This window comes from Melanotaenia boesemani, chromosome 24, assembly GCF_017639745.1.
Source record: "Melanotaenia boesemani isolate fMelBoe1 chromosome 24, fMelBoe1.pri, whole genome shotgun sequence".
NCBI lineage: Eukaryota > Metazoa > Chordata > Actinopteri > Atheriniformes > Melanotaeniidae > Melanotaenia > Melanotaenia boesemani.
The window spans coordinates 14,411,496-14,436,544 of NC_055705.1; the positions used below are offsets into that span (position 1 = coordinate 14,411,496).

The 25,049-nt window shown below is 38.1% G+C and overlaps 1 protein-coding gene across 1 annotated transcript; it reads left to right on the forward strand.

The window, feature by feature from the left end:
* The first annotated feature begins 1,048 nt into the window (after positions 1-1,048).
* Positions 1,049-22,766, forward strand: LOC121635907 (vascular endothelial growth factor C-like). Its single transcript, XM_041979320.1, has 8 exons — positions 1,049-1,973; positions 9,189-9,441; positions 10,905-11,095; positions 11,452-11,582; positions 11,669-11,772; positions 16,615-16,749; positions 18,256-18,457; positions 21,337-22,766. The coding sequence occupies exons 1-8, from the start codon at positions 1,872-1,874 to the stop codon at positions 21,440-21,442; spliced, it is 1,224 nt and encodes a 407-aa protein (XP_041835254.1). The 5' UTR covers positions 1,049-1,871; the 3' UTR covers positions 21,443-22,766.
* The last annotated feature ends 2,283 nt before the right edge of the window (positions 22,767-25,049 follow it).

Below are 25,049 nucleotides of genomic sequence, written 5' to 3' on the forward strand. Positions count from 1 at the left end.
GAGGCTGGCAGTGACTGGCCCAGAAATCGGATGTTTTCTCATACGGGCTTTTCCCAGGCACACCTCTTTCTCCTTCCTCCTCCTCGTCGGCCTCCTGTTTCTCTTCTACCTCCTCTTTTCCAGCCCGTGCCCCCCGTAATTTATTTTACAATTGTCGGTAACTGCTTTGCCCTGAGAGAAGAAAAGATTTTATAATTTAGACAAAAGATATAAGCTGCTTTTGCAGCTTTCTCCCCCTCCTCCTCCTCTGCTGTGATACACAGCCTTAGGGCAGAATAGTTAAGAAGGTATGTGAAGTTTGTCTTTTTAGCACTTTGAATGGACAAAACTAGAGGAAGAAAGTGGGGGTAGAAAAAGACAAAGATAGAGCCTGGTGAAGTATAAAGAAAAAAAAAACAGAAAAGCCTGAGCTGCAGGTGTGAGAACAGTTTTATGGCTTCATTTATGTCTCTATCACACACACAGGCTTGTCTTCACAATGAAGCATTGCTCACGGGCTTGAAAGAAAATCAGCAGGAGTTGGAGGCTACTGACATAAAGCAGAAACAGCAGAAAAGAGACAGCAAAGGTATTAGCTGCTCATGAAAAGGCACTGAAATTCATCACGACTGGCTGCTGGTGAACACAGGCATTTTTCAAAGACTTAGCAGCTGCTCCCATTAAGCAGAATTACAGAGACGGAGCGATGTCAAGATGATAAATGTGCGAGAAAACGAAGAATGATGAGGAGGATAATCTGGTTTTCTATGTGACGGATCAGCCTGTTCTCTGTGTGTGAGAATCAAATCAAGAAGAGCACAAAAAAAAAAGCTTCTCCAGTAAATTTAAAACCTCCAAAAACAGAGGAATGGGAGAGTTTGAGTGCTGAAATGCTGCATGCTTCTGCAGACACTGCAAAGCCTGCAATTTTAAGAGAGAGAGGTAAAAAGTGAGCCAGTATAATCAGATGAAATGCACGAACCATCTCTCAGATCCATCTCCCCGCCCACAAGATACAAGCCTTCCATTCTTGTTTTTTTTTCCCCCTCATTCACTCCAGCGAGACGCCTGTGAGCAGGACGCACACTCACTCTGTTTGAACAAGAACTTAATACCAAAAGCTGGACTTCTTTTAGAAACTTCATTTGGGAGCAGGATTTGAAATAAGCTCTTAGTTCCTCTTTGATGCTTTTCTAAGGATCTGAAAGCCTGACAGAAAAGTTGTAACAGATTTTGAAGGCAGCAAAAAAGGAAAGACTAAAGACAAAGATTTGCCCTGAAAGTTTTTAAAGAGGAAACAGAAGATAGATGAAGAGACGGCAATAATCTGCACAGCTGTTGTACGAAGACCCTTAAAAATTATACAGATAACGAAAACAAGGAGGTGCACAAGTGTGAAGGGCGAGGAGAGGAGACTGACGAGGGCAACCAAGGCTGTAGGGAGAAGGAGATAAATGGGACACTGAAGGATTATTCAAGTCGAAGGACAAGTAAGATATAAAGGCAGAGGGAAGACAAAACCCAAGCAGAGACACCTGACATGAAATTAACAGCAAGAATGGAGGCGTGGCAAGACAAGAGGAGAGACCTCCTCTGAAAAGAAAAGAAGAAAGAGTTGTGCTCGACACAAAGAAGAGGAAAAGAGATCCTCATCATGATTTATTCAGCTGATTTCCCAAATTTCAACAGCCTGTGTGGGAAGAGCAACTTCGTTCCAGGATAGTATGAAGAGAGGAGCACAGAGATACCTGCCAAATCTGCCATAATCCTCCTGCTCCTCCTTTTCCTCTCAAGACTCCTCCACCTTGCTGTCTTCACATCAAGCTATAAAATCACAGACTTCCTCCCAGCCTGTCCTGATATCTCCTCTCCCCCTTCTCCATCCCCTCACTATGTGGATACCAGCTGTGCTCCTATGGATGCTTAATATCAGCAATTTGTGCTCAGGACAAGAATATACAGACTTTTACCAAACTGGAGACATGGGTACAGAGGTAAGACATCTAATTTCTCCTCGTCTCATCTATAAATATTTATAATTATGCCAAAATGTCTGTAATTAACTACATACCATTGAAACATTAACAGAAAAGGTTGAATAATTTACTATAGTGACATAGTGAATGTACACGCCTTCATAAATGGCATAAGTGGTCACTACACAATCATTTCAGTTGTGGAAATCACATGTTTTGGGTCTTAATAAGGAATGACTTAAACCCCAAAATATCGCTGTAAACAACAAATTCCATCATCAGAGAACAAATCCAACATTTCTTTTGGTTTTCTAAATTTTCACACATATGGGCCTAAATCATTGTCAGATTTTCTTGCAGAGTTCTTTCAAACAAGTGCAACAAACATGCGTTGCCTTTGCTGCACATTTGTGGAAGTGCATTATGGGACTAGCTCAGGTGCTGATGCTGTTTAGCCTAGAACAGGTTGCAGAATCATCTCTGGAGACTTACAAGCTGTGTGAAAATGGAAATTCAAGCTCTTTGTTACCATCTTCAGGGGTGGTCCATCAACAAAGATCATGCATGATAGTTCATGAGGTCACAAAGGATAACTTCCGGGGTAACTAAAGGCATCCGTCATTTACTGGCTGATGATAATGATTAAGTCCATCATCAGGCTGTAAGAAGAGCACAGCTGTTCTGTCATGGCAACCTTCCTGAACTTTGCTAAAGATATTATGAGTCAGATATGGATCTAAATGTTCAACTGAAGGAAAGCAGATTGGCAGGTAGCAAGAAAGACTGATTCCAATTACATTTAGCGAAACAAACATATGGCTGGAGATTAAAAAAAAACTACCTACATTGAAGTCATCTCTGAAGCATGGCGGAGGTAGTTTCATGATTTGGACCTGTTTTGGTCCTGGAATTACCAGAAAAAAAAAGTGAAACACACTCATTTGAAACTGTGCAAATGTTTTAGATAATATTTTTGCAACAGTTTTAAAGGCTTAAAAAAAAATTTACATAGAAGTGAACATGGCTGCTTCTTGTACAATCTGAAGTTTTCTGTGTTCCTGTTCAAGCACAACAAAAGCAATATAAGGTTAGGTTACATCAGGTGCTACTTATGGGCCAGGCAAGAAAAACAAATTTAAATCTGTGCTTAGTTTCAAGTACTTTTGAAATTTTGGAATCGTCATAAGCAGGGATGGGTGATACCAAATTCCATTAGTTTATGGTTCTTTTTCATTAATACTGATATCGATACTTCTTGTCCCATAAACCAAAATCTCAAATGTACATTGTACAAACATATCTTTAATGCAAGGGGAAAATGGAATATAAATAAAACTCTAGAACATCAATACTTAAAAGAAGTTCTTTTAAAACAACATAACTTATTCTGATAAGTAAATTAAACTAAAATAAGATAAAATACATAATTTTAAAGTTATAAAATAATTAAACTACAGATTAATATAAGATTATTCACATTCAATAACTAGAAAAAAGATTCATTTAATATATAAAAATCAATAGGATAAATATTATAAAACATAATGCACAATAACCTGCATTAAACCAGTATAATATCAAAACAAAACCTCATCATCACTAACAGTAGTAGCATCATCATGACATTATGACATCTGATAGGCTACCATAATCATGTGACCCAGATGAAATACATTATATGCAAGTATCAATTCCAGAGTATTGAAGTGCCCATCCCTACTTAGTAGGAAGTCAGTCTGTTCTTAAGAAAAAAAGTTTTAAAACATCAACAATGATTTAAACTGTGACGTCTACTAGTGCTGTAAAAAGTTTTAAAAACTGAGATTAATTAATTATGATATGTAATTAATTAATTCAATTAATCTCTTTTTTAATCTTACCTAAAAACTGATGAGAAAAGCCCTCAACTTCAGGAATTTTCATTTAAATTCATTGCATTATTGTGGCAGATCAAAAGATTGACATATAACTAGTCTTAATATTTTACCAGAACAGATGCAGTCCTAGCCATTTACATTCTGCTGTCTTTGGGACTAGTCCCAAGTGCTGCCGGCAACCTTTAGTTTCGACCACCATGGGGGAATGTCCCTGTGTTCTTTTGTCAGTGCACATAAAAATAAAACACCAGGTCCATATAAAGTGCTGTAAGTTAACAAATTTACCTGTTCCCTCTTCTCTATTGGAAGACACTTTAAATCCTTAAATGGACATTGTGTAAGAATTACTGCCATCTAACGTTGGAATCGTGTATCCCATTCTAGTGCACTCTAGTGTCTCACTTTCTTAAACACGTATCACAACAACAGAAGCCCAAAAGTCTCAACAACACCGATAAAAGCATGTCAGCCGATAGGTAATAGAGTGTTCACTCTGTTACACACAAAGAGCTCAATTCTGAAGTTGAACGTTAACTTTATTTACCACCACCATGTTCACAACAATGCAGTTCGCCTATTTCCATTTACTTCAAATACCAGCAACCAGACTTTTGTCCCTATCACAAAAACAGTATGCATATGTGACCACCAAGAAACAAATACAGAGGTATGTATTAACCAGTAACATAGTTACTGTATTTCAAACTTAACACACTGGCCTCGACACAGCAGCGGCTTTTTGTCACAGTAAAAGCCAGCTTACAGCCTTCCCACCGCCTTTTAGCCCGGCTTTACCACAACTAAAAGCCATTGTTTACCATGACTATGAAACCAACTGAAACAAAGTAAGCAAACACTTCTGTACCAATGAGGCTGGTGTATTTTAGCAGGATCTACTGTTATGTTGCCCATGGTAACCATGGTAACAAGCAACACTGTCTAACAAAACCAAATGAAAAAAGTTAGTTTTAGGATCATTTAGGCAGTACCATTGACTTAATTCAGCATCCCTTTAAAAATCTTTCTCCTTCTTGAGCCCCCTCTACCTGGGGAAGGTTAGCCCAATGTTTTTCCCATTTTGTTTTTGTCCATTTTTGTATCGTCTGGTCATGCTGCCTTTTAAGTCCCCTTTTTCGCTTTCTTGGTGATGGTGAAAACAGCTCCTGTGCTACTGTTGCATATGCATGGTTCTGCATTTTTGTGAATAACAATTTAACAGATTTTCCAACTTAAGCCTATGTCGTTTATCTTCTCCTCTCGGGTCTCACTGTGCGCTGGCCCGTAGGGAAAATGCATAGTTGGTGCTACTTGTCCCTTGCCGGTGGCTGTAGTTCCAAGGTGTTTTTTTGGGCTTAACTGCATGGTTCAAGCAGAACCTCCAGCCTCTGCAGTTTTCCCCACGCAGCTTCGGTTGTCATTACCAATCTGTGGTTGTTTTGTTGGTCCAATGTAGTCTGGACAGCCTTTCAGTTGCATAGGAGCCGTGAGATAATTATAAGTGTCGAATTCCACCTGGTCAGTACATTTTTCCAAGAGCTTTTGTTGTTGGTTAAGTTCTGTGGCGCTCGCTGGGCTTTGTTTAAAATGGCCAACAATCTTGGAGAACTTTGCTAGTACACTGGTAAACCCACTGCTATCGAGGCAAACCTGATGGTCCTCTGGAGAATGTGAGCATTGCAGGCGATGTGCTCATATGGAAGGTCTCTCATAGCAGCTAGCATGTTTGCTGCACTGTGGATATCTTGTTTTTAATTCCCCTGTCATTTGCCACCTCAAGGAATTGTTTGTAGCATTTATCAGCAAAGTACCTGGCGTTTGTTTTCATGACGATCAGTGCAAACGAGTCGACTTTCCACTGACCATCAATAAAGTGTCCGGTCACCCTCAGCTAGCTGTGGAAACCTGCTGAGAGCCAGTGATCTCCAGTTAAAGCAACATAGTTGTGCGAATCTTCTACCACAATCTCAAGTTAATTTTTCTTTTCGCTGTTGTACATCTTGCACTCTTGTACATTTTCCACTATGTTCATCAGTCTACAGTTCATCTCGATCCACTTGGCAAGAACATTTGTCAGCCTGTCGGTTGCAGACTTACTCATATGCGAGGTGTTCTCCAGTTTAGTTTGGTGAAGAGCTTTTCTGTGGCTCACTAAATTGCTAACGTCTTCACTGCTAACATTAGCTGTGGTAGCACTCGCAACTGGGTGCTTTGCACTTATGTGGTATGTTAAACTTGAGCTGCTTCGATGGCTGCTTCACGTCTCCTCTCCACTATTTACCGCCTCTCACCTTGCCCTCCCAACCACAATGTGAGCCCATCAGTTTTTGCTAAATACACCACAACAGCCAATCAATGTCCACTTAACTGACCATTGTTTTCCACCCCAAAAACTCAAGCACAAGAAATATGGTGCATAAAAACAAATTTTCATAAAAAGGCAACTCACATATAGAAACAGTAAAGTTAGAGAGTAAAAATTTGATTAACGCGATTAAAAACATAACGCACTAAATATGACTAATTATTTAATTGGGCTGTTAAGTAATGCCCAAACAGTTAAAACTGAAATGTAAGTTTATAAAAGTATAGCTTCAGGCATGTAACGTTAGAAGTCAGACTGAGTGATAAATGCATGGGTGTGTGTACATATTCACATCTATGCTAGCAGTTTGTTATGCTGGACACACCCAAGAGTGGGGCATAAATGGTCATTAGTCCATGATGACCTCAGTCCCTTAGCAATGACCTCATGAGATGTGATTTCTCATCACCACAAAGAACAAATAAGGATCAAGAAAAAGAGCAAAGTTGAGAAGGCTTTAAAAGAAAGAAATAGAAGGATTGAGCCATCAATTTTCTGCAGGGATTTTCCAAGAAAACTGAGTAATATTAGTTATTGGTATATATTTCATTAGTCTTGTCATCTGTGATTTCTATTGCTTTGGCTCTGCAGTCATGTCTGGCAAATATATGAAGGTATTTGGTGAAATCAAAGCAACCCAGAACTTTGGGAATAAATATTGCCAACAATGCAGGAGAAAGCCATTAGGCGGTAAAGAATTGGGAGGTATTATTTCCTCAGTAATTCTAAATATTTAAGAACTGTAAACTGTAATTGTTGATTGGTTGAAAAAAAATTAAGCTCCATGTGTGACCTGATATACAAACAAATCCTTGTTTGGGCTCCTTGTTTACAAAAACAGATTTTCTTTTCGCTAATTAAATCTCTGTTTAAAATGCCGTTACAAAGCACCACCAAAAACAAAGAACGCAAACTGTTGGATGACTGCCATTCTCCTCCTTTGTTTCTGAGTTGTGTTGAGGCGTTGCACTGGTGTCATCCTGTTATGTAGCTCTGGCATTTATCGCTATCCAGCTGATACTCCGCCTCTCAGGTAAGGTCACGATTTGCTGTGAGAACGCAACGAGATTACAGTTTACAAACCATGGCCACACCCTAACCATCCCGTTCAGGGAATCTGCACCCGTTGGTGGAAATGAGGCTTATGAGTGAATGAATAGGTAAATAGTAAACACCTTGTAATCACACTTTGTAGAACCTAAAAAGCACTTTACATGTATTTACTGTTCCTCAGGGATGGTAAAACCGGAGTCTCACGAAACACTGAGTCACTTTGACACGACTGTAGTGAGATCAACTCACTGTGTCAACACATTTATAAAGACCTCAGCTTGCTACCTGTGTCTGATGTATTTCAGGGGAAGCACTGACAATGATTCATGACCGCATTACTGTTACACAGCTCCTTTACTCATCTGTGACTAAGTGTTTATTAAAGAATGTGTTCTCAACCCTGGCATTTCTTTTGTGGCTTTTTAATAACGAAACACCCAGCAGATTAATTGTCTGTTAGTAAACTAAACTATCCCCTTTAGAATAGCTAGCATGGCCTGAGCCTCAGTCTGGTGCCCTTTGCTGCAGGTCATTCCTTGTTCTCTTTAACCCCCTCTCCTGTCCAGCTACCGTTAAATCAAGGCCACTAAAGCTGAAAAATCCTTTAAAAAACAGAGAGAGAGAATAGCTAGCATAGTCAGTCAGTTTCTTCACATACTTAGCTTTTAGCTAAGTAGAGCCTCAGAGTGCTGCTAGCATGTCTGCAGTCCTGTGCTCCATATGTTTAGAGTGAAGATTTATTAATGTTACAGTAAATAAATCCTGTCATATTTCTCAGATAAATAACGACAGTAAAATATGTTGCTACAGATGTGATGGGAGGGGGAGGTGGAACTAGACACTAGATAAATAGAGAGACTGATAGCAGTTTAGGGATCTGGTTTCTGTTTAGGTAATGCCAGCTGTGCCATTCTGTCCCTTCCCAGCCTGGGAAACTAAACATACACCAAACAAACACTCTCCTTCCCACTAGAAAGAATTAAGTGCCACTTGAGAACAACTGCTGATACTTAATAACCCAAGGATAATCTACCAGCTTTTATTAGCCATTCAGTTACCCAATTAACCTCTTAGCTTTCATGTACTGTAGCTTGACAGAGCTATTTGTCACGCTAACAGAAAAATCATTATGATGGTAACTCACAGCAGGTGGAGTTTATAAAATGTCTACTGTAAGCTGAGATTTCCCATGTGGGCTCGGTCTACTACAAGATAATAATGTGAGCTGACAGTCTCCAGTCTGTTTAGTCCATTTAAGCAGAGTAAAGCTGAATTAATGGACACGTCGAGAGCTATTAAACAGGAGGCTGTAAGCTGACATCTTAATTTGATAGAGTTTCCACATTTAGATCAGACTCTAACTTAAGGGTACTGCAGTGGCCAAACAGCTATTCTTAGTTTTTGCCTTAGTTTTTTAATTGTCCAGCTTGTTTATCATGGAGCAACAAAAAGCCAAACATAAGCTTAGATAAATATCAACATTTGCTAAATATTTGATGGTTCAAAGCAACAATGAAAGAGCATAGGTGAAAGGAGGACACACATGCTGTTAATAACTAACAGTAGCCAACACCAACATGTTACAACACATTGGTAGCTGAGGTATTCGCTGTTTATCCAACACAAACTAAAGCTGAAACTGTAAACTCTACAGTTATCTAATTTCCAACATAAACAAGAACATTGTGCCAAATTTTCCAAGTGGATTTTTCTAATGGTTTACTCTTTAAATATGTTGAATATAAATAAATGTGTGGGAAAAATGTGAGTTTGTTTGTATTTTTAATGGTCTATTGTCTCCTTAACTTCTATTTTTCCTATTTTTATTATTTTATCTGCACAAATAATGCTTTACAGCAACACAGAAAGAAATTGAACTGCAAAATTATGTCCTGTATTCCATATAAAACAAGACCTGTATTCTCTTCTTCCATTATTCAGGCCCCAATGCAATCAGATGACCAACCCAGCTTGGATACAGTGACAAGTGTGGATCAGCTCGTACAGTACCTCTACCCTGAATATGGTTTGATTCACCACTGCATGAGGAAGAAATCATGGCATTCCTCATCTTCCCCATCTTCCTCATCAGTTTCAGCATCCTCAGTGAGCCCGTTAGTCCACTCTAACAACAATGATATGTGGATTCAGCTGAGAGAGGAAGCGCTTTATAAAGTGGACGGAACTTTAGGAGGTAAACGACTTAAAGAAGAGTTTAATTTTTTTGTTTGTTTGTTTGTTTTTTATGAATTAAAGCAAATAATGTAACGTCCTGCACACATAAAAGGTATTTTTAAAACGTTTTTTTTAAATATTAGCCTCTTCATAAAAGTATAAAACTCACATCCAGAAAATTTTACATTTTCTTAAATATAAGATCGTTATTTGTTGATTAATTTGAGCCTTTATTTAATGAATAAATGATAAATAATGGTCTAATAAATCTAGAATATCATTGCAGCAACAAATTTTATAAAAATATTGGGGGAAAAAAACAAAGAAAGGCTCAAGCTTGTAGAATACATAAGTTACTGTTCATTTATGACAGGTGAGGGTGTCAGGATTGGGTATAACAGGATTATCTACCAAAGACTTTCCAAGCATGGATAGATAGTGACTCACTCTTTGTGTCAAATTCTGTCAGAAAATCATGAATAAGTCCCAAAAAAGCATTTTCAATCCGAGACTGTAAAAAAACTGGTGTTTTAACATCTAGTGTATAATTATTATGTAAAGATTCAGAAAATCTGAGAAAATACCAGCTCATTCCTGCATCCAGAAAATGCAATACAATATCACAACTCAGATTAAAAACACCACCAAGATCTCTGGACACCACATTCTCAGATGGACAAGAAGACAGAGAACGTGTTTTGTGGCCGGGTGAGTTTATGTTTAAGCTATTTTTAAAACCCAACTAAGGATGACCTCTGGGTAAGAAAAACCATCCAGGCTCAAAGGTGTAAAAACCAGCATCTGTGATGTGCATCTTCACATGGTGTGGATAATTTGCATAATATCTGAAATTAACATTAATGCAGAGGTGCATATTGAAATTTTAAAAACATACCTGTATGTCACCATCAAGGTAACCACTTTTCCTGGGACATCTTTTTGCATGACTTAGGACTGGCATGGCCACAATTCAGATCTGTCTTTTATTGAAAATGTATGGAAAATCATGACGAGGAGAATCAGATAATAACTACCCCAAACTGTCGGGCAGCTGGAATTTTGTATTAAGCAGGAAAGAACAGATTCATTTGAAAAATGTTAAATGCTGAAAATCTAATCTTTTACTTTTTTCTCTTGTTGCTGGCATCAAATTCTATAATTGTTTATATTGTGTAGATATAATAAAGTCGGACAGTGAAGAGACTGACAATGAAGTAAAGTTTTAAAATAATTGAATGACTTGAGATCTAAGTTTTTTTATTACATTTAAGAAATTTCCCTCATTTTTCTGAAAGTGGGATTTGTTTAGTTGGTGATGTAACCAGGAAAATCAGGTTTTTATGACATGCCATATAGACGTAGTTACACAGGAGACGGATAAAAGTGGGTGGTATTGGACAAGTTAATGATTTCCTGCCCAAAAGCCTCTCTTGTATTTATGTTCTCTGGAAAAAAAATCCAATAACTTATTCCTGTTTTCAGTCATCCTCGAGGAAATCCAGCGAACCTCATGCCAGCCCAGGGAGGTGTGTGTCGAGGTCGCCAAAGAATACCCAGAATCCACCAGTCATTTCTACCTCCCTCGCTGTGTGGCGCTACATCGCTGCGGTGGATGCTGCACCAACGAGGCTTTTTACTGCACCAACACTAGTCATACATTTGTCAACAAAACAGTAAGTGACCCAGTTGAATTCTCTTCTCCATCTCATGTATTTACGATAGTGCTGGCATTTTCCTCCTCTCACACCTCAAACTGACTCTGGATGTGGGACAGAAACCAATCTGCCCAGTTATGTAACTGGCTCAGTTCTAACACAACACACCCTACTCCAGTGGGAGTAGGCTGCAACTGGACATCTAATAAATACAGTATACACAGTGCTCAGCTGCACAACCTCTCAACAATTACATCAACAACCACTGAAGCAATCATGCTGTTAAGTGAGCCACAGCAGAAGGAAAAGATGTTTTCTTTCACAATATACCATTTCACACATGCATATGTAACTTTTATCTTCTTCACTGCCAGCTGATGGAACTGTCTCCACCCAGGATGGATCGCTCGGTCGTCATGGTTACATTCATCAACCATACTTCATGTGAATGTCTGTCCAAGCGGCCGCTCCACTCCATTATAAGACGAGCAGCAGCAGACCACCTGTGAGTTAGCGTGAGGAATGACAAACATTCTTGATTTGCTCCTCCTGTTTGCATCATTACTAACCTTTGTATGCATGTGTGTGTAGTTGTTCCCCTCCTGAACATCCCTGTGCCCTGGGGTCATTATGGGATCCAGTGAACTGTGTTTGTGTCTCTACAGACATGATCAACTACTCCCAGAGAGAGACAGGTAGGTGTGGAAAAGGCATATTGATTGACTTCAGATTGCTCTGTGGTTAGACTGAACTTGATCAGTGTTTCTTGATCTGGGATCAAGACACTGAGAAGACACCCCCCATCCCACCCAAAAAAAAAAAAAAAAAAAAATCCAAGGCATGTTATATTCAAGCTAGTGGTTTAAAACAGAGGTCCCCAACCCTGGTCCTCAAGGCCCACTATCCTGCAGGTCTTAGATGTCTCCCTGCTGCAACACACCTGATTCAAATTAAACGGCTCTCTGACAGGCTCTGCACAAGTCTGCAACTGAGCCATTCATTTGAATCAGGTGTGTTGCAGCAGGGAGACATCTAAGACCTGCAGGATAGTGGGCCTTGAGGACCAGGGTTGGGGACCTCTGGTTTAAAAGTCTCTACTATGAAACACATGCTAGCTTTGCATTGTTTACTATGGAGGGAGAAAAGTGCCACTATGAAGAAAATAAATACAGTATTGAATCATTAATTAAATATAAAAAATGTATTAAAATTATAAAAAAAAACACACACACATTACATGAATAAATAGATTTATCATTTACTAAATGTATAATTAATTCAGCAGTTCCAAAAATTTAAAACATTTTTTAAATTAATTAATAATTTATTCAATTCATAAATAACTAGATGTGTTTTTAAGTAATTTAAATTACTTAAATTGAAAAAAAAGGACAAATTATTTTGATGTCTAATTATTTCTTGTTTCCTGAGCTGCAAAGCATCATGAAATAATTTAAACTCTCACTGCAGCCCACTGACATCATGACATGTGATTGGTTATCATGCTCGCAGGTCACTACATGTCGATACCAAATAAAAGATTCCTGCAGAGCCAGTCAAAACACATCGACCCAATAGGTGGCAGTATTTCTCTATACAATTAATGGCTATACCTGTTAGTTATCATGGCAATTAAAAGAAATTAAGAAGAACGTCATCTCAGTTGTAGCCTTATCTTCAGACCAAAGTAATCAAAGCCACTCGCTCAACATTAGCCCCGCCCACCAGGGTTGATGGGTGAGGCTGACAGTTAAAATGAAGTCTTGGTGTACTGCAACATGGAGACCATGTGAAAAAAAAGAATTATATGTATAATGAAACTATATTTTAATTTCATTCAACATATATTTAATGGTTTATTAATGTTTTATCTCCAATTTATATAAATTAATGGCACATTTAAGAATTATTCAATGCTGTATTTATGTTTCCATTGTGGCTTGTTTGTCCCGCCATAGTTTACTAGAAATAATGAGAATTTTGTGAGCTTTTATGTTTTAAAGTTGATTAATGCATCACAGTTACATTTCCATCATCATCATCATCAAAAATGAGGAAATCTAAACTCTAGCTCTACTTTCTGCTTTGCTATTAACAACAAATTGTCATCAGCAGTCAACAGTTCACTAAACCTAAGAAAGAAATGAACAAATAATGCTCTGCCGGTAGTTTGTTTAATGTTTTATATTTCAATTAGGAAATCAGATTTTTAGCTGGCAATCTTGTGTTGTTGTTTTTTTTTTTTTTATTTGTGATTGAATACAAAAATAATTTCAGTTTGATGGAGCCCATATAAGAAAATTTTCTTAACATTAGGTTCTAAAACTGTAAAAAGAAAACATGGAGAAATGAAGTGATGGTGTATCCCAGGGTTTATCGAAACAACATGAGAAATTATTTTTGACAAGTTTATGTACTAAAAGAGGGATCACTGCCAACTGCATGAGTTTGATTTGGGTGTGCCTATTAGCTGTCAGGCTGTTTACTCTATGTTCTCCTGTACATCTTTAAATGTTATTGAAAGTAAATTATGTCCAAATTTCACTTTGCACAATAACTCAAATCTGCAGGGCTAGTCTCACACAACACACATTCCCAGATAAGAGAGTTAGAGTGGAATAAAGGGTCTTACTTCACCTCTTAAAGCAATACTACAAAAATTTCTGACCTTAAAGTGTAATTCCACCCCCTACTTATTGTGTAACTTCACCCACTGCCAAATTTTAAAAATGCCTGAAACTGCAAGGGTTGGGGTGGAAGGTGTGCAGTGATCATGAAGCAGAGAGTGGGCGGGTCGGGATACACAGGCAAAAGTGATTGACAGACAGCAGCTCAGCTCACTGGCAAGACTGAAAGCCAGATTCACAAAACATCTACGCCACAGAGCGTCTTTAGGGTGGAAGACTTTCCCTCCTGAATCTCCTCAGCTACACATGAACCAGGTGGTCCTGAAGCATATCAGTTTGAACCGTTAGCGCTGTTAGCTGGCCTGTCAGCAGCTCCAGCAGCTCTGGAAAGCTGTGGAGACTCGCGGCAGGTTGTGGCAGCAGCAGGAAGTGCTGCTACAATTTGAGCTGCTGTCTGTCACCAAATGAGGATCACCAGGTAAAGAATAAAGTCCAGTGTTACTTTTACACCCCTCAAAAAAACATATCCGTCTCATTGCAGGAACATTAGTCAGAAACTGTGAAAGAACAAATGTCTGAAAGTAGCTAATTTTACACTATATAAGTTCAAATCCCTTCATATGCGTTGGTGGGTGTGGTTTTCTATGCCTGCAGGGCGAGGACTGTAATCCTGAGGCTAAAAAATTTCCACCTCACAACTTCTCTTTCCAGCCAGGAGCAACACGTTACAGTTGTGTTTTGCTTTGTAGCACCATGTCACATGCTAGTAACTGGATATCAACACATTGACCGTTTTGAACAAACTCCATACCTGATTCAGCAAAGACATACAAGTACACATTTAGGGAGGGAGTGTAGAAAGGAAAGGAAAGGAAAAGAAAGGAAAGAGATAACGTTATAGAACAAGGGGGGACATCAGACTGACTTTTACTCCCTGGAAAGAGTTCAGAGAAGAGACAGGACGCAAAACGGATGCTGAATAACCCCCATTTTACACCAGGTGTGTGTGCACCGCATTTTGGCTGTGCCGCGGTTTCGTTCTGCTATCTGTGGTGGGTCAGTCCACATCAGGAGCATGTCAGGTGCAGTGCGCCCTCGAATGCAATGTGCCTAGCTGGATCGCAAGATCACAAAATCACAGGAGAATTGGAGAACCTTGTGATTCTCCACTTCCAGGATAAACATCTCATCCTCCATGATGAAAAAAATAAAAATAAAAAAAAATAACATTGAGATACCCTGACCAATTAATGTGTAAGGTTTTCATGGTTCAGTGAGTGCAAATCTGCACAGGGGCTTTTATTTTGAAAATTAACAGAAGATTTTACTTAATTGGGACTTATCCCAATTTACACCTGGTGTGTGTGCGCCATATTACGGCTATGTCGTGGCCTCTGCAGCTATTCGCAGCCATTTTGGTTAATGGTCTAGTTCACACTGGGCGCATCCCAGAGCTTGTTAGCATAGTGCCTTGTCACAACTCTCTGCTAAAGCACGCGTCCAGAACAAGTCAAACTCAGCAGTTCAGATAGAGGCAGACAGGAAATCCGACACGAGAGCAGTGTAAAAACTTCCGGTAATTTTCAAAATAAAAGCACCCATGCAGCTTTGCGCTCACTTAATCGTTCATTGATGCTGCTTTAAAACCCACTGCGCATTCATGGTTGAAAACTGAAACTCTTTCTCTGAGGTAATTTCCTAATTGTCATCTTTTGGGGAAAAAATGCATCATATATCTCCTTTAAAATTTCTAGTTTCAATAATATTTTGAAGCGTTGTTTAGTAATGCCGCAGGGACAAAAACAACTTGCAGTGTTAAGACAGCAAATGCGATACTAACACGATGATTAGATAATGTGTGTTTTTAACAAGTGGATACAGCCTTTTAAATGGTCCACATCTTCGATAGGGAGTGAAGAATTATGGAAAGTATCCCCACTACCTTAATTTAGAAATCTGACAGGTTTTAATATTTTCTTCTACTAAACTCAACAAATACAGACAAGTAATGATGACATTGCCTGAGAATAAAATAAAATTTTTTAAAGCAAAATTTCCTCCTACACAATGTTGATTCAGTTGTAGGAGGAATGGCTTTGTGGAATTTTACTTGTACAGTCATGTACAGCAGCTCCCATCTTTAACTACTTTGAATTTTTCCAATGCTAAACTAAAATGCATAACAAATGACATTGTTTCAAAGAGAATATGAAACCCTGCATATTTGTAAGCTATTCAAATATACCCCCTTTGGACATAGCAGTTTAAACATGTCCAGCTGATCTTTCTTGTCAATACTGCCTAAAAGCAAAGATTTCAAACGCAAATCCAGTGCTATAAATGTGAAATGAGAAGTTTTCTGTTCTTTGGATTTACCACAGTTATGTGACAAGCTCCACTGACAGCTTAGAAAAGGAAAATAGCAGCCTCTGCTATACTCTGCAACTTTTACCACAGTTACTGCAGCTGCTTGCCTTGCTGGCATCCACAAAACAATAATTAGCCCTGCCAGCTTGTGACCAAACATTGTCATCAAGATGCTTTAGATTAGCAGGTACAAGTTTTATAAAATTCTTCTGAGTTCAGCCTATTATCATACTTACATCTGCTAATTAGCGCCATCCCAATGTACATATGTGGCAGTTGGAAATAAACTAAACTACAACATGAATCTAATATGTGACCAGATGACTAGAATTCATCTCCCACAGGCCTTGCATATCTCTACTAAATCTGATTAAAATCAATTAGAAGTCGGGACATTTAGGTAAAACTATCAACCTCACAGTCGCAACAGAAATCACAAAAGTTATCAGGACTCATCCTCTGTGGACCATAAATGGGAAGTGTTATATAAAGCTCCAAAAAGACAGCTAAATAACATTTTTCATCTCTTCTTATGTCTTCCAGAGGCGCTGGACTCAAGTCTGCTTGCTCTCTGTGGGCCCAACAGGGTTCTAGAGGAGTCCACCTGCGAGTGCGTCTGTCAAAACGGACTCACAGAAGCCAGCTGTGATCCAGGCTGGAAACTGGACCACAACACCTGTAAGCAGGACTTCAGTTAAGGCACTTTGAAACATATTGTTTCAGCTGATCCAAGAAATAATAATATGATGATGTTTAAAAAAAGAAGTAATGTGCCTGAAAAAGCATGGCAATGTTCTCTACTTAAGCATTAAAACATGTTTTATATATACGTATTTTTCAGAAGCTTTCCCTGCTTTGCCAGCAGATGTAAATATGCAGAAAAATAGGCCCCGTATGGATTTGTAAGTGAAGACTGAAAACTAGGTGTTTCCTCATTCATTTATTTAAATTCAAATGGATTCTATTAGTGTTGATCATTTTAAGATCATATTTCTTGTGTTTCCCATTTTTCATCCTGCTGGGATCCACATGAAAATCATACACAGGTTAACCCACACATAACGATATTTGGGCTGTTTTTGTCCCGATTTTGCCTCTTCCCTACCTCTGACGGCAAATGCCCGATCATCGTGATAATTCCCTGTCCAATCATCATTTGGTCTGTGGTGTGTTACGAGCCGATTTGTCCCGATAATCCGCTCCAAAACGGGTCGTAGCCGACAATTGGGAACATTGAAAATGTTTAATATTTCAGAGGCGATTTCTGAAGAACGCCGATGACTCGTGCATTGTGACTGCGTGGGTGGTGACGTGGCACGGAATGTAGCCAATCAGAGAGCGAGCTGGCTGGGGAACAAGGAAGTAAATAAAGTCTGTGTTCACGCCGTCTCCAGTCAGTTATTTTTTTTTCAGTTCTGGCTATTTCTGTTAACAATAGTCCCAAGACCACCATCATTCCCTCGTCCTATATATCCCCTTCCATGCTGTGTGTTGTGTTTTCCGATTGTTCCTATGTTTCTTGTTCTTTGTTTTTTGCCGGTTGTTGCTATGTTTTTTACTTCTACGTTTTTTGCCGGTTGTTGCTATGGTTCTTCTAAGTTTCAACGTTTGTCCGGCTCGGAGGACTAGATTGTAGATGAGTTGCTTGACAGCATTATCATGTGTGTGTTGTTCCGTGATTAAATTTTCGGAGCACACCACACACAGTACGATAAAAACTGATTTTTTTTTTTATCTTCACGTGTGAGGTCTCGACCAGATAAAAAATCTCACAAGATTAAAAAAAATTGTGTGTACCAGGCTTTAGGTAACATGTCAGTTGACTAAGCATAATCAAAGTGGGCAAATATAAATGATGCCAATATTGAACCTGTGAATGCTATTTTTAGCTAATTTGTGACCTTCATAAGCTACAACTTTGCATATTTATGTTTCATTAAAACCAGTTTACTGTAAATACTCCAACGTAACTGATCAAGATCAAGATATGAAAAGATGAAAGGAGTTTTTGGGAAGAAGGTTTTCTTGCAAATTTCTAACAAGTCCTAACATGATCATCAGATAGTCAACAAAACTGTGTTGGCACCTCATGTGGTGTGCAATATGTGATATATTTGTATTTCCTTTTGGCAATGGCTTCCCATTATGTGTTACCTAGTGATGTTAATCTGAATCTTGTCTCAGGTGAGTGCCAGTGTGAAGGAAAAGGTGAGGGGAAGTCTTGTCCTGCTGGCCAGCGGTGGGATGACGAGCTGTGTGGCTGTGTGTGTGCAGCACAGTGTCCTGGGAATCAGCCCCTGAACCCTGACACCTGCCTGTGTCAGTGCAGGGAGAGTCCACAGTCGTGTCTGCGGCAGGGCAAGAGGTTCATCGCTAACACCTGCAGGTAGGGGCACAAGAAGGCAACAAGTCTGCTCCTGGTTCTTGCTCAACCAATTTCAAAGACAGACAGCCTTCTATTGGGTGAGATAAATTCAAAAAACTACAGACACAAATATAAGTTCCTCTTTGTTTTTTTTTCTTAGGTTGCATAAAACAAAATTCTTTGGTTCAGGTTTGCTGTGGTGCATTTGTCTGTAAAATGAACACAAAAACAGAGCAAAAACAAATGTTAGCAACAAAGAAGGTGATGCTATGTGGATCAAAGGGAGAAAGACTGATTTATAAAAAGGGATGGATCAATACTTTGCCTCAAAATGAACAATTTTGCCATAGAATTTAGGTAGAAATGTAGTTATAAAGACACAGTAACTTTATTCATATATGAAACTGTTCAGTTTACCTTCACATAGTCTCTGATAAAATGCAGAACATTTGTTGGCTTCTTAGATAACTGATAAGGAGAGAACCGCTCCTGTATATGGAGTTCCAGATGACTGATGGGCCTTTGGGAAGTCATCACAAGTCATCACTCTGAGAGCTCCCGGATGATTAACCAGAGCTTCAGCAGAACAAACTCTCAATGGACATGTCAAACATTCCATGCAACTTTCTCTCTTCATACCCTTTCGTTCACATGTTTCAGTGTGACCTTTTATGGACATCAGTGGTCTTAAAGCTTGTATTTTGCATGCATGTTGTGGTTCCCACAGCCAGCATGCAAAGTCTCAACCTTTCTCTGACCCGAGAGGCCTACAGAGAGAAAGAGACTCGGTGAACTTGATGACAGCAAGTAAAGCAGACAGGAGGGTAGTTCAGCGGCAGATGAAGCGGCAGGCATTACATAAACAAATCAGCAGACATGAGCTTTGATGTAACTAATTCATACGTTATTTGTGGGAAAGGTCTTGAATTTACAGAGAAATGACCTTTAATAGTAGTTTCCTACATTTTCTAAACCTAATGATAGCCAAATTATCCCTAAATGCTGCATACTGATATCTCTACTTTCATTCATAGAATGAATAAATGTGTTTGGTTTTAAATCAATAATTTAAAGATACCCTGGTTAAAAATATGTTGGCATGCAATGGTTTGAGTCTTTGACCTTTTTGTCAATATGAATAAAGTAAGTATAAGATTAATGTTTTCCATGCAGAGTAATGTTTGTTACCATAAATTAAATTTATTTTTTCTTTTATAAGGACAATGATATCACTGTCTGCTAAACAAGCCCCAAGCAAGATTAATCAACCTCCATGCTATGCAGTTTGAAGGTGTGGCATCACAGTAGCACACCAAGCCAGATAAATTGTCCTGCTGGTTTTTCCCCATAAAACGGGAAAATCAGTCTTGTTTTTCCAGACCTTAACTTCTGTCAGTACCGCTGCTGTTTAATATGAATACCAACTGAATAAAAAAGTTACCAGAAATCAAATATTCTATTGATCTCTCTGACAATGTTTGATTAGCAAAGTCTTAATAAATCTGCATCACAAATCCTACGCCCTATCTTAGGCCGAAACTTTAGCACATCACTTTAATTTTTTGCTATGTTTACATACACAAACCAAAATTCAAAATTAATATAAACCACCCCACACAACTTAGTTGGCAAGTTGTTGCAAACAAATAGCTAACCAACTAAGCTATTTGCTGTTGTTTGTAAGGAAAATCTAACTGGCTAGCAAGGCTAGCATACATTTGCTAATAACTTAACTTTAAGAAAGGATAAAAGAGGCACACTGAAATAAGATCAGTTCTAAACAGACAGTTTTAATCAATGAAAAGGTAAATTGATATATTAATCTTTTCAGGAAAATGCACACTGAATTGTAAGTTTTTGCACTACAGATGCCAACAGACGCTCGCTAGGTTAGCTTAATCATGTAATCACCTATGTAAACTTATGCTAACTCTGAAAAATACATTTCTGTGTTTGTGAATATAAAGAAAAACTTGAATTTTATTGAAATACTTATTTATTAAACAATATTTAGAAATAATAATATTAACTATTTTTGCCCCCTTAAAACCAAGATCTCCAAGTTATCCCACATAGAAAAAACACACATTTCACATGGGACTTAGTGTGGTTTTTCACATGTGAAACACATGCTAGACATATGTAAAACACATATTTTGCACATGGCAAATGTGGTTTTGGAATATTTTTATGGTAATAGCATGTGGAACCCATGTGGCTTTGATTGTCATATTAAATGTTATTTTTAACATGTAAAACATGGGTTTCACATGAGATTAAACACTCTTTCATGTTGGAATTTACATGGTTTTCACATAATTATATGGGTTTCAGATGTGACCCATGTGGTTTTGCACATGTGAAACACATGTGAGACATATAGAAAACATGATTCAGGATGTAATTCAAACAGAAACCTTGCCTTACAAATCACTAATGCAACCAAATCCAGTTTTCTTCAACACACAGGGCATTTATTGTTCTTTTCCATCAGTCTTTTTATTGTTTTGTCTCTTTTGTTTGACTCAACATCTGGTCACAGGAGGTAGTCTACAGGCAACCATACACCTGCTGAGATTTTGAAGAAGAGTTCCCAGAATCCTCTCCTTCCTAGAAAAACACTTCTTTTTTCTCAGACACAGAATCTTTTGATGCACATGCAAATAAAACTTGGAGCAGGCTTTATCCAAAAGGGATGTGGTGATGTGAATAATCCATACTATGCATGTCAAGAGAATATCTTTTCCCCTGTGTCTGCATTTTATTTCTCCTCAGTTCCTCCTTTCAACCTCACCCATCTCAAAAATTTGTTTCTTCCCTCCTGCCTTTTTTTTTTTTTTTGGTCCATTTCGTCTTCTTATCTAAATTTTTTTTGTTTATCTTGTCTTTTCTGTGTCTAGTTGTTACAGGCTCCCTTGCAGAAAGCCCAGACCTGTGTGCCAGGATGGATTTTACTACAGCTACCAGGTCTGCCAGTGCATCCCCAACTACATGAAGTGGAATTAACAGGCAAAACAGCAGGTAAACGAGAAGGACTAAAGACATAGCCCTCAAACTTTATAGCCTGAACAAAATGAAAAGAGTGGGAGTGCTTCCTGACAAGAAGGCAGGAAAGGGAGCTACATTTACATGTGTTGACAGCACATTACAAAGCAGCACACAGGGGAGTTTTATGCTGCGTTTTGTCACTTCTCCAAACAAACATCACATTCAGAGAACTTCTCAGTAAAATGAAAAGTTAAAGTCTCCTTTAGGAGACAGGAAATAAAGACTGATAATTGACTCTATGGAAGTGGAAGTGACTCTGTGGAATTGACAACACAATTCTGACAAGAAAAGACCAAAAGAATCTGGAGACTACCTTACATGACAGCGAGACAGGACGGACCAATCAGAAGCAGAGCCAGCGTTCATCCAAGTCGCAACATGTTGGAGAAAGAGTGCCAACCAGCCGCCGGGGCACTGGTCATGCCTCTGTGAAATGGAATGTGGAATAAGATAATAACAAAACAGGCTCCATGCTTTAAAAAAAATTACATAAACATCGGGCAACTTCATACTCTGGCAAAAAAAAGATGACACATACCTGAGGCTGGAGGAGGAGTTGGCTGAGGAGTTATTCCGCAGAAATATATTTCCTTTATTCCATCTTTTAGCTGTTTGGTGTTACAACACTGCATTGTATTCACTGTCTCTATTCTGAGGAATTAAGTGAGATCTCTTAGGTTACCGTTTTGTTTTGTTTTGTTTTATTTAAGGGGGAATGGGGGTTTACAAAAAGGTCTGGTACAGTTTCCATCATAATTTTAAATTTATCTTGAACATCCCCCAATTTCTATCTTTTATTGCATTGCTTCGATTTCACTCATACATTATTGATGCATCCAATTAAAAACTTGGGACCAGTTCCAGGTCTTCTATTAATTTATCTTCACATGTTCCAAGTTAATATTATTTGTAAATACTTAATGTTTTCATATTTAAAACCATAAAACTTTTGAGATAGAATCAGTAGTTGTACAATACTGTATTTAAGTTGCTAAAATGAAAATTATTTTGAAGTAAAACAATTCATGCATTTGTACTCAATTTAAATTTCACAGAGAATCTGAATTATGACTGCATGCACTGTTGCATTTTCATTCATTTTTTTCATTTAGACCCAAAACAAACTTTAAGCAATTGTTTAAGGTCTAAGGAAATAAAATGTTGAGATGACGAGGTTTTGCAGTGTAGATGATGATTGTAGTGTTTGTACTATGTGGATGTAGAGAAAAACTAAAATTCCTTTTCCTTACTTAAATTATTAAGTACTGATTAAAAGCTTTTTCTGACCGAAATGTCTCTACTTTCTTTTTTTTTTTTTTTAATCAATGCAATAGTAGTAAGGTGTATAAAATTTTTGTGTCATAAATACTATGGTTAAGCAGCAGCAAGTTCATGCTTTGACAGTTTGCTGGTATGGAGTATTCAGGTGTGTGTTAACATAATGCCATGGAGAATAATTATATATTATCATTCTGTAGAGAAAAAGATGATTCACAAGTAGAAAACATTTAAGACAGAAGTGGATGTCTTAGCAAGTTCATAGCAATGCTAAAAGAAAGAGCAAAAAGAGCAACATTTCCTACTTATTTAGAATATAAATTACATTTTAGTTAAAAAAAAAAGCACTACGAAGCAGCAATCCTAACATGTAGCATACGAAAATAATGAGGAGAAACTCTGCCAAGCTTTACCATCCAAACAAGACAGTTAAAACCTCAAGCAGTTAAATTAGCATGTAACAAAAACATGAGAACAGCACTGTCCACTTTAGAGCTTCTGTTAATTTCTCCACTTCTAGCAAACCACACAGGTGTTATGAGAAAGCAGAGATTACAAAGATGTCTGTCTCATCACTGTGGGACAAAAACTATGCCAGGTATTAGCTTGAGTAGCAAGAAAATAAAATAAAAATAAATATCTAATAATCATAACTCATGTCTTCACTTTTGCTGTTTTTGGAATTTTGGATTTGGAAAAGTTTTATTCTAGCTCAAGAAATCTCTGCTAATGTGTTTTCTTATGACTGCTTTTGTTTGAAATGAAACATGAAGGTCTTGGTAGCTCACATGAAGATAGAGGTTTTATTGTGAAGTATTTACTCTTCCTATTATATATTATTGGATTCACTTCTTGGTGTTTTTAAAGTGAATTTGGGGGCTATCCCTCAATTTTCCTACTGACAATTGATAGAGGTGTCAATCATCTACACTGGCTGATGGGTTCCTGAGATATTACATTAACACCTGCATGAAAACATCAGTAAAACAGCTCTGGTTCACTTTATTTTCTTCACTAATTCCTAGGCTATTCTCTGGTTTTCTTTTAGGAGAAGATAACCACTAAAATTTTCCACTTCCACATTAATTTACTCTGACACAGTAACACATATAATTCTGACACTAACATAGTAATCTCAAATGTCTTGGCTTTTTTTTAAAGACCAAGATTATACATACTGCCCTTGTAGTTCTGAAGATGTACTTTATTTGCTTTGGGTTTGTCATTTCAGACAGGAGTAAAAAAAAAAAGGCTTTGTGAAGAAGAGGTTAACAAGTAGGGCTTGTTTAAAGGGGTTGCCAGGAAAAAACATCTTCTCTCCAAAGACAAAACAAAGACTTGTCGGTATGACATAACCATGTCATGTAGCAGCACATACACTGTCAAACACAGAGGGGTAAGGCTGATGATATGGGCTTATCTTTGCACCTCACAGCCATTAAGTTCACCATGGACTTTTCTGAATACATACAGTAAGTATGGTAGAGTCAAATGTGAGTCCATCTGACCAACAGCTAAAACTCAGCTGACACTGGATAATGATCCCAAACAGCGAAAAATCTATAACAGAATGACTGGAAAAAGAACTATCATAATGTTCAATGGTCCAGTCAGACATTAAATGAGCTGTGCATGAGGAAAGCAAATACCAGAGTGGGCCAAATTTTATCCACAATATAAAAGATTAATATAATACAGAAATCATGACTTCAAATTGTTTATGCCAAAAGCGGTTTAACAAGCAAATGAGTCATGGGATGGACTTCGTTCCCCCCCAACTCTGCAACTCTGCCTCTGGACTTTAGATTTTGTAGCATAATGTGATTTCATATATATGAAGTCATGTTACATCATTTTAAGAGCTCATAAGGATCAAGATATTTCTTTTATCATATACTGAGCCTTATAATTGACAGTGTGTACTTTTTTCCTTGATGTGATTTTTAACACGAGTTTTAAAAAGTGTCATTGTTCCTTTAAAACACCTCCTGCATGGAGTTCTCAGGTGGCTACAGGGTGAATATCACATGTTCCTTATGTTACAAATCACAATTAAGTGAAAAAGAACTCAGCCTCTCAAGCACATACACAAACATGAGGGTGAAAACTTGACTCGTGGTCTCCTGTTTCTTCTTCTCCTTCCTCTAAAGCCGTCTACCTCAACAATATCGACTCAGATGGAAAACAAAGAGATCGTCTTTCTGTCTGGCCTTTGTGACAGTCTGGCTGCAGACCTTATCTGATCACTGCATCTGTTTCTGGTAAATTCAGTCTGATGACTAGTTAA